This window comes from Eurosta solidaginis, chromosome 3, assembly GCF_040869045.1.
Source record: "Eurosta solidaginis isolate ZX-2024a chromosome 3, ASM4086904v1, whole genome shotgun sequence".
Classification (NCBI taxonomy): domain Eukaryota; kingdom Metazoa; phylum Arthropoda; class Insecta; order Diptera; family Tephritidae; genus Eurosta; species Eurosta solidaginis.
The window spans coordinates 201,517,850-201,530,256 of NC_090321.1; the positions used below are offsets into that span (position 1 = coordinate 201,517,850).

Consider the following 12,407-nt stretch of genomic DNA (forward strand, 5'->3'; position numbering starts at 1 on the left):
TGCGACTCGTTTCTTGGTATTAAAAAATACCTTTTAACTACATTAAATTTGTAATTCGAAATGAAGCAAAGAAATATGAAGTACCAGTTACTTGAAAATTGTTTGCAAAATTGCGTTGTGATCATTATTTTTTATATGTATGCAATCAAATTTACTCTGTATAAATTCTATTCTGTATATATTTTACCTACTATTAATTTGCTTTATTGTCAATTTCATAAATTATTATTTACTAGCTCCTTCATGAGTACATTTTAACACATTTACAACATTTTAACTTTTGCTTACTTCTAAGTTTTTAATTGAAATTGTCAAGCGTTTAATTAAATACTGTTTAAATATTACTTTAAAATTGATGACTGCTTATGTTGTTTATATCGTGTATTACATCTGAGAATTAAGTGTCGGTATATTTGGTCTGTATAATTATTAAATTTGTAGACTGATAAATAAATAAATAAATACACAAAATCAAATCATGTAGACCACATGAAATATTTTTGATTTTATTTTTTAAACACTTTTAGATTGTATTTTTAATGTCTACATATTGGTTTTTTTTTTTTGTTTTATACTTTATAACTAAATTTTTTCTGTTTCCCTGTCAAAATAATAAGCTCTGTATAAGTATGACTACTATGGTCTGGTTGGTTGTTTTTTATAATAAAAAGTAATAAAAGATGAGAAAGCTGTAATTTATTATTTCATCATAAATAATTATTCATTGTAAGTACATACCTACATATATATATATATATATATGTATCAATGAATTAAATTTTCAGGTAAGAAAATTTATCAATTCGGTTGAATTCGAGTAAATAAGGTATTCGACTCCCGAGCTCAGTACTCGAGTACCTTTATCGAGTACTGACTCGATTCTTTTTTTTAATGAGTACTGAAGACAGAGAAAAACACGTAAAAATTTCAAGAAAAGTAGAAAAAGAGAGAATATTTTCCTTTAATTGCATTTTTCAACTTCTTTCCAATTGTTTAATTTTTAGCATAAACAATTCGAGTTCAGTTAAGTTAAAAGTGAATTATTTTACTAAAATAATACGTGTGAGCAAGTGTAAAGTGGTTATTTTAAGCTAATTCTTAGTTTAATGCCGATTAGAATTTTTAATTGGATTTGTTGAGTGCAACTTCGAACAAGAAAAGCGATAGACGGAAAGTCTGCATCCCAAACCTCCCTTCACACAAAACCTTTCCATGTTTTAAATTATTAGGAGACTTTGTGTTATATACAGAATAAATTAATACAAGAATAGGCCCATTGGGCGTATAGTACACGCCCACTAGTGTGCGTGTGCTCTGGTGGCAGCTGCGTTGGCGGTGGCAATGGAAAACGAATCTGTAAAGTCAGAACACAGCGGACGATCTAGACGTTCACGGAGTCATAACAATAATAATAGCACTAGCACTGGAGGAGGCGGTGGCTTGGGAAATATCAACAGCGGGGGCACAGTAAACAACGGCTATCATCGAGATCGAACACGACATTCACATCGTAGTGGACACTCAAAATCTAGTAGTAAACATCAACGCAGCAACGAAATGCCACCATATCAGACAAGTGTTACTATGACAGGTAAATAAAATATTGTTTAATCAACATACTGCGCTTTCAGATCCTGCTCTATGAGAGTTTAATGTTGTTGTTGTTGTCGCCCCATCCAATAGGTGCGACCGATCACAAATTGTCAATGTCCTCTAACGGGAGTCCAAGGAAACTTGCTGTTTCAAGATGGGTGGACAATAATGAGAGGGGTGTTAGAGGCGTTGATTCCACAATACAGTTAAAGGGATGGTTGGTGTCAGGTGGGGACACATTACAAGCAGGACATATGTTTTGTATGTCGGGGTTGATTCTGGATAGGTAATAGTTTAACTTGCTACAGTATCCAGATCGAAGTTGAGCTATAGCGACTCGTGTTTACCTAGGTAGAGTGCGTTCCTCCTCTGCTAGTTTTGGGTATTGCTCTTTGAGTACAGGATTCACCGGGCAATTCCTGGCATAGAGGTCCGACGTCTGTTTGCGGAGTTCACTGAGCTCCAGCTTGTGCTTTTTAGCTTCATACGGGTGTGTTCTCAGGTGCTGTATTTCCTTATAATGCTTACCGATATGACTCCTTAAAGCCCTGGGCGGTGTAGGCTCATCAATCAGATGTATGTTGGGATGCCCAGGTTTATGGGTATTCAACAGGATCTGTTTGGTTAGCATTTCATTTCTCTCCCTAATGGGGAGTATTCTCGCCTCAATATGTAGATGGTGTTATGGGGACATAAAAATACAACCCGTGGGGGTTCTGATGGCGGTATTTTGGCAGGCCTGTAGGTTCTTCCAGTGAGTAGTCTTTAGGCTTGGCGACCATATTGGGGACGCGTAGCATGCAATCAGCTGGCCAATTGCTTTGTAATAGGTAATGAGCGTTTCTTTATCTTTACGCCAAGTACTACCAACAAGAGATTTGAGGATTTTATTTCGGCTCTGGATTTTCGTTATACTTGCGGCTGCATGCTCACCAAAATGTAGATCCTGATCAAACATCACACCCAAGATTTTGGGGTTTAAGACAGTCGGTAGCGTAGTGCCATTGACGTGGATGTTCAAATTGGTATGAGAGTTTAATAGTAACAATTCTTATTTGAATCCAAGATGAGGTTGTTTAAGGTTCGAACATGATAATAAGGTTATGTGCATAAGTTTCCCAGAACAGCTGAAAAAATATCATTCTTGATACATACATATATGGGCATACTGTGCGCTTGGCTTAGGGGCTTCTTGGCCTAGAAGATTCAAGGTCATACCGAATCGTTTTGGAAATGGTGGTGCTAGTACCGTAATGGTGCTTGTTATCGGAACATAGTGTAGATCCACTATATCCGTCAAAGGACCAATAACAAAAAAATTTGCTTTCTCTTAAAACAAAAAAACTCTAAAAACTTTCAGGTGAAGAAAATCGTGATGGACAAGAAATAATCGAGGTGCAAATATTGCCACAAGACGAAAATTGGGGTGAAAACACAACTGCAGTTACAGGCAATACATCCGAGCAAAGCATTTCAATGGAGGACATAAACAATGCATGGCATCGAGAGAATGATACAAGTTTTGGATTTGCATGTCGACGACGTATGGAATCAGCATTTTCACTTTTACTAGGATTTGTATCGTTCTTTTCACCAGTCGCTATGGTCGTGATGCCGCGTATGGGATTCTTTCCATCAGCTTTCGATCATGCCGAACTCACACAAACGGTGCGCACCCAACTGCTAGCATGTAGTAGTGAATGCAAGGGGTTGTTAGTATCACTAACTGCGCGTCTCATATTGCTGGCAATTGGGTTGTGGGCTCTATTCATGCGTCGGTCGGCTGCAACAATGCCAAGAATATACTTATATCGCGCTATTGTATTGCTACTTGTTACCATATGCACATTTGCTTATTGGTTATTCTATATGGTGCAAGTGAGTACATTTAAAATATTATTAAAAATGTATTTTACAGTTATAATACAAATTGTTAAAGGTTACAAATGGCGCCAAAGTGGTAGTGGAGACCGGCGGTGATGCTGTTAATTACAAATCACTTGTTGCCTATGCAACAAATCTAGTTGATACATTACTTTTTATACATTACATTGCTGTTGTTCTGCTCGAATTACGTCATCAACAACCAATGTATTATGTTAAAATTATACGTTCACCTGATGGCATTTCACGTTCATATATGATGGGCCAATTGAGTATACAACGTGCCGCTGTTTGGGTGCTGCAACGATATTACGTCGATTTCCCAATTTTTAATCCATATTTGGAACGTATACCTATTTCGAAATCACAACGTAATAAAATTTCTACTAGTTTCAAATATTATGATGTGGATGGTGTTAATAATGCACAACAACAGAGTCAGAGTCGTGCTGTACTAGCCGCAAATGCAAGGCGACGTGATTCATCGCACAATGAACGCTTCTATGAAGAGCATGAATATGAACGTCGTGTTAAGAAGCGACGCGCACGACTCATTACTGCTGCCGAAGAAGCTTTCACGCATATTAAACGTATACACAATGAACCTGCGCCAGCAGTGCCACTCGATCCGCAAGAAGCCGCACAAGCAGTATTTCCATCGATGGCACGTGCTTTACAGAAATATTTACGTGTTACACGACAACAACCACGGCACACATTTGAAAGTATATTAAAACATTTGGCGCATTGCCTCAAACATGATCTATCGCCACGTGCATTTCTCGAACCATATCTAATAGAGGCGCCGGTAATGCAAAGCGAAAAGGAACGTCGTTGGGTACAATCGTGGTCATTGATTTGCGATGAACTTGTATCGCGTCCAGTTTCAAATGAAATCACCTTTCAATTGATACAAAACGATGTATCGCTGTTGGTGTCTTTACATAAATTGCCGCATTTCAATATAGCTGAGGAGGTTGTCGATCCAAAAAGCAATAAATTTGTGCTGAAATTGAATTCAGAAACATCCGTATGACAACAAACATCAACGACGGCAAACATGACACCAACACCAACTCATAGCAATGTAACGCAATCTTCATATCTGCATGTGTTCGTATAGGCACAATCACTTTCATATACACTAACTATTGCATATATAAAAAAATTGCCGAAACAATGAACCAAATGCTCAGAACTGTTCCCAGTGTATCCTAATCATATTGACACGCACACATATCACTTAATTGAATATCAATGCTGTACTATAAACCTAACAAATTTACCGAACAGCCAAACACAAGCAATGCAAAAAATCGATTAGTTATTTTAAGGTAAGAAAAAATAATATTGTAGGCGATAAGCTTTTTAAAAAAATTATATTTTTAAGGATATCTTTAAAAAATTAATTTCATATTATTTTATGAGCACTAAACTATTAGGTAGATTATAAGTATTATCTTTTTACTTATTTTTTTCATTATTTACATATATTACAAGATTATTAAAAGTACATTTAAATACGGGTCTTTTCGAGCCGCCAAATAGTAACAGAAGCATTGCTAACTGCTTCGGAGGTTATCGCCCCTAACATTTATTTATTTATTGATAACTGATGGAATGTTGCTGATACTCAAGCTAATAATGTGCTGTACTACCTAATTGAACATTTTTTGTTGTTATGTTTGTTTTGCTAGTGATGATCAATAGATTGTCAACATTTCATTCACCTAAAGCGCGATAATTCCACAGCATCTCAGACTTTGCCGAAGCGCATGATGCTCTGTCATAAAGAGTAACACTGCTGCAACAAGTGCTGCTCGAAAACAGCCTTACATAATTATAAAAACGTTCAAGTTGTATCACTTAGTAACCAATATACTTTTAAGTTTACTTTAGGTCTTAAAAAAACCACAGCATTCTCTATCGAAAAATCAGCTTAAAATTCAATGGACTTAATATACAGTTAAGATATAGAGAGAATTGTTTTGGAACTATTTTCCGTCATCCCTTGACAGTTTTGGTTTAGCTCAAACATTAGTAATACTATTAAGATAGTTAAGTGATAAATGATATCAAACATTTAAACGATTTAAATGGGTAATTCCTTGTCCAGCATACCAATGCTAAGAGTCTTTTGAAAGTATCACCTTCTGAAAATTTTTAACGGTATTACCATAACAAGTTATTATTTTTTTGGGTATTTAATGACATGTTTTTTTTTATTTTTTTTTTTTTTTTTGTGGTGGAAGCCTAAAAAAGGAAAATCTTGTGGCAGATTTCAGTTGTAATATAAATGTAGTTTTTTAAACAAGGGTCATTCAAATCAATTGCGCTCAACTCCTAAGATTATTCCATTTGGCATGGAATTACCCAACAAAAAAGTAGACTCTAGAGCAAAACTCTTACAAAAAATGTTTCCTTATAAATGTCTAATGTTCTCTACGATTCCTATAAATCTACTCAATACACAAATTTTACATTTAAATATCCATAAAACATTCTTCACTTAATCGAATTGCACAAATCATAAAAGACTTATATTTATAAACTTAGTAAGAGTTATATACTAACAGGAAATGCTGACAAATAAATATAATACATATTTTTAAGACTGCTAAACTGCCAGATTTAAATGAGATTTTATACAAATACAAATAAAATGCACCTCCATACATACAGACATATAATGAAATCGAAACATTGAGATTTAAAAAAGTATGCATTAAATACATTCAAGTAAAGCTAGCAACTATTTATAATGAACAGTTTTAAGATGACAACTTAAAAAAAAAAATTATAAAGAAATTTTGCATTTACTATACAAATATGTGTATGTTTAATAGTAGTTTTTAATAGAATATATTCGGATATTTTTTTTTAAATATTTATAAGCATAGTCGAAATTAAACAAGTACTCGAAGTTGTTTGCAACATAAATTTCTATTGATGATTAAGGCATCTGTTATAAGATAGACGCAGTTAAAATGTGATGGGACTCTTTTTTTTTATCGCCTTTTTCCTACGTTCGGTTTTCACGGCCTTCTATCGTAGATCGAAGAAGTTTCTTGTGAAGATCGTATGCTGCAGTGAGTTTATGGTCGATTCGGTGGTCGCTGCATTTCAAATAGTCATCTAACATATTGTAACGAATTTTTGGGATTTCTGATAATTATGCACCCTCCCAACCTAATAAAACCCCACTACGTTTTTTTAGCGCACGCAAACAACCGGCGTTTTTTGCCCTAACCCAAATAAGCATGCGTTGCGACAATGTAAAGCATGTGTGCAAAAGTCAAATCTAAATGTCACGCAGAACAAAAATTGGAAATCGAGTTAGGTTTTGACGCAGCAAATTCAATTTGGGTTGCTCTCATACAAGTTGTATGTGCATGAGAAATTTTTGACAGAAAATGACTTGCATGCGTTTATATTAGGTTGGCTTGTAATATTCGCCACAATATGTTCTTTTATACCAACTATATGTACAACTCTTATCGCTGCAAGTTGAGCCACATGAGCATAGATTTAGTACTTCTTAATCCCATTTTTTCTCTGGAATCCTTTCCTTTGGCGGTACCGCGCTTGCCTACCACACCAAAGGTCCTTTGTTCAAGGCCCCGGAAAAACCACATCTAAATAATTAGAAAATAGTCTTTCAAGCGCTTATGTTCGACTTTAACTATCGTATCTTACTCGCCTTCGTTAAAAAAGGCTATATTGAGCCTTTATTTTACTAATCAAATCGATACGAAATTCATATGTACTATAATTTGTTTGGGGTTCCGTTTTAAATGGTTATGGCCGACTGCACGATTATGGCAACGGGACCTGGTCCTTCAATAGATGAATTAGTTTCTAAAATAAACAGCTATCTCTTCGGTCTTTCGAGTTTCTTCACCTTGCGCAACCTGGCATTATCACCGACAAAATCCACGGGCACAGACGCAAATATTGGACGTTCTCGTCGATGGCGTCACGCTACCGACTGTCAGTCACCCAAAGATGTTAGGGGTAACGTTCGATAATACTTGGACCTTCAAGGCACATGACATCGAAATTGTATCTAAAGTTCAAAGCCGTAACAAAATCCTCAAGTCGCTTCCCGACAACACCCTAAGCAAAATCGACACAGAATCGGTAAACGCTTTTGTCAGGACGCGCCCGTTAAACACTGTTATCAATATACAATAACCTACTCTTTCAGAAGAAGAAAGCACACTAACAAGGGAGATACGAGTTACCCTACCCAACTTCGTGCTGGATACTGTAACAAGTTAATCTCTTACTTATCTAGAATCAACCCCGACATGCGTAATGTATGTCCTGCGTGCGATCTTTCCTCCACCAACCATCTTTTCAATTGTAATGTGGAAACTACGCCTCTAACACCAATCTCCCTATGGTCCGCCCCTGTTGAAACTGCCAGTTTCCTTGAACTCCCATTAGAGGACTTTGTTGACAATTTGTGAGTGGTCGAGCTCATTGAATGGGGTGAAGCACTGTTAACACAACATCACAACAACATGGCCGCCCAAACCGACTATCCAGTCGCTTCCTCGCTGTGCAACTGGTGCAAATTGGTGACACCAAGAGAATTTAAATAGTTTCCCTTCCAGCGTAGTGGGGTCGCCTCTGCTTAAATACCTTCTTGGCTGGAACAATCCTTCATTCGTATAACATGACCTAACCAACGAAGCCGCTGTGATTTAATTCGCTGGACTGGACTATGTTGATGTATGAGTAAGGCTCGTACAGCTCTATAAAAAGAATCTTTTAATCTTCGATACTTTCCGTTGCCAACGCGTTAAGGTCCGTAAATCTTTCGAAGAACTTTTCACTCGAACACTCCCAGAGGGGTCTCATGTGATGTGATGGTCCAGGCTTCTGCGCCAAACAGCAGGATGGGTACGATAATTGAATTGTAGAGCATGATTTTTGTTTGCCGAGAGAGGATTTCATTTTTAAGTTGCCTACCTAGTGCAAATTAGCAATTATTGGCAACAGTGATTCTTCGCTGGATTTCTTGTTGTTTGTGTTAATTATGGTTTCCAAATAAACGAAGTCTTTTGTTATTTCGGAATTATGGTTGCAAACAGTGGCGTGGTTGCTGATGAGGACAGCAGATTCCAATCATCAGACATGCACTCGTCCGACCAGACCATCTTTTGCATCCCCCAGCGAGTTAGGGGGCTTAGAATATACCGACGGTAGGTATGCCTGTCGTAGGTTAGGTTAGGTTAGGTTGCAAGGGCTGAGCTGGACTCTATGGTAACAGCTCACTACTTAGGCCACCAGTGGGCCCATTGTAATTCCCTATACGGTCTCAAAGAGGACCCCTGCCCTGCCTAAAGCGGGTCTAACCACCTCGTGGAAATTATAAATTTTGCTAGAGCCTTTACTTGATAGCTAGAGACCTCAGCGAGGTCATGTAGAAAAGGTTTACCAAGGATGGCCAACCTGCGCCTACTAAGCGCTGGACAATGACAGAGAAGGTGCTGGACACTCTCTTCCTCTTCTGTACATCTGCAGCTGCGACAATAGTCGAAGGTCGTTACCCTCATTCTAGCACCATGTGTGCCTATTAAGCAATGCCCTGTTAGGACCCTTATCAGGGACGATAGAACTGATTTGTTTAAAATCAGAAGCGCTTCTGTGCGCCCCTTGTCATATGAGGGCCAGGTTTGCCTGAATGTCTCACACGATGATATGGCTGACCATAGTCCATTTGCGATTCTTATAGTGCTTGTGCTCACACGAAGCCTGAAAGTGGCCATGGGTATGCCTACCGAATCATTTCCCGGAAGGATATGGTCGGTGGTGCCTCTTCTGGCCAGCTCGTCTGCTCTACAATTGCCTTCAATATCCCTGTGCCCAGGTACCCATATAAGGCTGATTCTGAAGTGCTGAGCCATCTCGTTAAGAGATCTGCGGCATTCAGTGACCGACTTTGCGTTGTCGACGAATGAGTCCAGAGCCTTTAATGCCTGGCTGTCTGAGAAAATAAACAGCAGTTTACCATCCTTAGGCATAGACCCTAGATGGTTCACAGCCCTGTGTATTGCCAGCATTTCCTCTTGGTAAACACTACAGTGATCTGGTAGGCGAAAAGAGACCTCTAGACCCAGATCCCGCGAAAAGAGGCCTGTTCCCACCTTCCCGTCAAGCTTAGAACCATCCGTGAATATGTTGATGGCACCCGGTACCGTATGTTGTCTGGTATTCCAGTCCTGTCGCGATGGTATATATATACTATAGTTTTTAACGAAGACGTTCTTTGGCGTGCAGTAGTCAGTGCGCACCGGTATTGGGACTGGGGCGTTCGTGCCCAGGATTGTTGCGTGTCCACTAGAACCATTTGACCAGAGACCTGTTTCCCTTATGCGTAGAGCGGCGATGACCGCTATTTCCTTCGCCACCAGGTCAAGAGGTGGAAGGTATAGCATTGTGTTGAGTGCTTCAGATGGAGTGGAGCCGAGAGCCCCGGTGATGCAGAGCTCCGAACTCCATTGCACCTTTTGAAGCGTTTTAAGATAGGCAGTTTTAGCTAGTGCAGGCCACCAGACCAAGGCACCATAAAGAAGAATCGGGCGCACAATGGCTGTATAAATCCAGTATGTCACCTTGTGGGAGAATTCCCAGGAGGTGCCAATCGCCCTCTTGCAGGTAAAGAGCGCTGCTGCTGCCTTCTTGCATCGCTCCACTATATGGTCACTCAAAAATAGCTTCCTATGCCTGTCGTAAGAGGCGACTAAAATATCAAATTGATTCAAGGGGTTGTGTAGCGTAACCTTTTCAAAGGGTTGCCAGCGCAATTGCCGTTCTCACCTACCCGTGGCGAATCCTGTTTCTTTAACAGCCGAGGCTCTGGCGACCCCAAGTTCCTCATGTATCTAGGGGGTGGAGGGCGGGATGGCGGGATGGCGCGGAAGGTTTCATGTGGGCATACAAAATCGTTCCCGAGATTGTCCGGCTAGTTCCAGGGACGGAAAATAATAATTATTTATTTTTTCTGAGTCGAAAAAGTCCTGGTCAAAAATTGTCCTAGGTGAAAATGTTTGAGTTCCCAGGTAGCCCTATAGCAATATCATGTCGAATCATGCATCATTTTTATTTTTCGAACTTTTTCCATAAAAGTCCTTTTATATGTCCTTTTATATGTGTAATTTGTATTTTTATTTTTTGAGTTCGGTAGAACTAGTTAAACTCGGACTTTTAAAAATAAAAGTTAAATCCGGACTTTTATTTTTTAAGGCCAAAATAAAAGTCTCGCTTGATAACAAAGAAACGGCTTATCCGGATTAGAAAATTTTTTTACTTCGGAGAAGCCGTTTCTTAGTTATCAAACAGGACTTTTATTTTGGCCTTAAAAAATAAAAGTCCGGATTTTCGAACTTTTCTTTTTAAAAGTCCGAGTTTAACTATGTAGTTCTATCGGACTCAAAAAAAATCCGAAAATAATTTTTATCTTGATCCAAATATATTTGAAGTCCAAAATTATCATAATGATGCTTGTTACCGGAACGTGCCGGATCTGCATCCGACAAAGAACCATCAAAATCGATAACACTCCCCAAGACCTTCGGGGAGTGTCCTAATCATCTTTTGCAAAGAAGCCGATGCATGCGAATTACCAACTCCTCGCTGCCATGTTTAAATAGCTCCCTAGGCAATTTATCAGTGTTCGCGGTTTTGTTTTCTAATATGGTTATTGCTATTTTGACTTCGTCATAATTGCATCATCATCGATTTACCGCGAAGCAAGGTAACGGGTACAGAGTACATTGTAGCGGTCTCCCTTTCTCGTGGCGCTCTAGGCCACCAATCGGAAGAAACGAAATTTGTTGCCGTCAATTCGTATCCGCGAAAAGTTTGGATTGGCCAAGGCAACAACTATCATCAATCCTTTTGTTATTTATGTTATTTATTTGCTGTGCTATGAATATATTTATTTGTATTTATTAGATTTATTATTTATTATAACTTTTGAATTACGGCCTGATATTTATTTACAATTTTATAAACATTTTCCTTGACCGCTTTTTCGGAGTATTTAAAAACTCGTATGTTCGATACCGTTGACTCCAGTGGCTGGTATGAAAAAAAGGTATTCTCTCAGTCTAGAAAACCTAGTAGAAAATGTTACATTCAAAAAGTTATGCATTCAAAAAGTTTACAAAACTTCCACACAAAGAAAACTGTTATTTTTAACACTCCTTTATTAGTTTCACTTGTATGTATGCTTCTTTGTAACCCTCTAGGCTAGGCGCGCAAAGGAGAGTTAAGGCGGTGACACAATGCCATTTTTCATATAGATGCGTTTAACACAAGCTTATGCATTCCAATAACATCGCCACAATGAACCAAGACGTTGCGTTTGTAAATATGAAGGAACTTCAGACTTGGCAGTTGAAGTTTATTACGCCTTGCCAATTCACATACAAAATTTCGCGAAGCACTGTTGTAAACATTCTCCCTATACAACAAAAATACTTGCTAACATATTTTGTGTCGTATTCGATTGTTATATGGCAGTTTTTAATTCTGAAAAATGTTAGAAAATTTACCAACCAGTGGGAAAAATAATTTCACTTGCAAAGTGTGCCAAAACCTTTAGCCAAAGCAAATGTCAAATTCTTTTCTTATGATTTGCTTGGAACAAAATTGGGGAGTTGGCTACTTTTCAATATCAGATGGCGCCAGTGTCGCTCATTCTACCATTCTCCATAAAAATACGTGCAATCTACTCATAATGCATAAGCTTGTGTTAAACTCATCTATATGAAAAACTGCTTATGTGTCGGAGCTATTAGACTCATCTAGCGGTAATTATTGAAGTGGTTAAATAACTCGCTAAAAAACGAATTGTGCTTAATAGCGGAGACACAAACCTCTGTGCTACGGTGCTATCCAATATCTAAGTGGATTTT

The 12,407-nt window shown here is 38.3% G+C and overlaps 1 protein-coding gene across 4 annotated transcripts in view; it reads left to right on the forward strand.

The window, feature by feature from the left end:
• Nucleotides 1-918: 918 nt before the first annotated feature.
• Vang (Strabismus domain-containing protein Vang) overlaps nucleotides 919-12,407 on the forward strand; it is a 43,868-nt gene continuing 32,379 nt past the window's right edge. For 3 of the 4 annotated variants that reach the window (XR_010951225.1, XR_010951226.1, XR_010951227.1), the window contains exons 1-3: nucleotides 919-1,591; nucleotides 2,954-3,471; nucleotides 3,533-4,811. Coding sequence is in view for 1 of the 4 variants with exons in the window: in XM_067774699.1 (XP_067630800.1) it covers nucleotides 1,342-1,591; nucleotides 2,954-3,471; nucleotides 3,533-4,513 (1,749 nt within the window). In the remaining 3 variants the exon portion in view is untranslated. Of the gene's footprint in view, nucleotides 1,592-2,953; nucleotides 3,472-3,532; nucleotides 9,057-12,407 lie in introns of those variants that run through there. The other variant, XM_067774699.1, reaches the window with a different exon arrangement.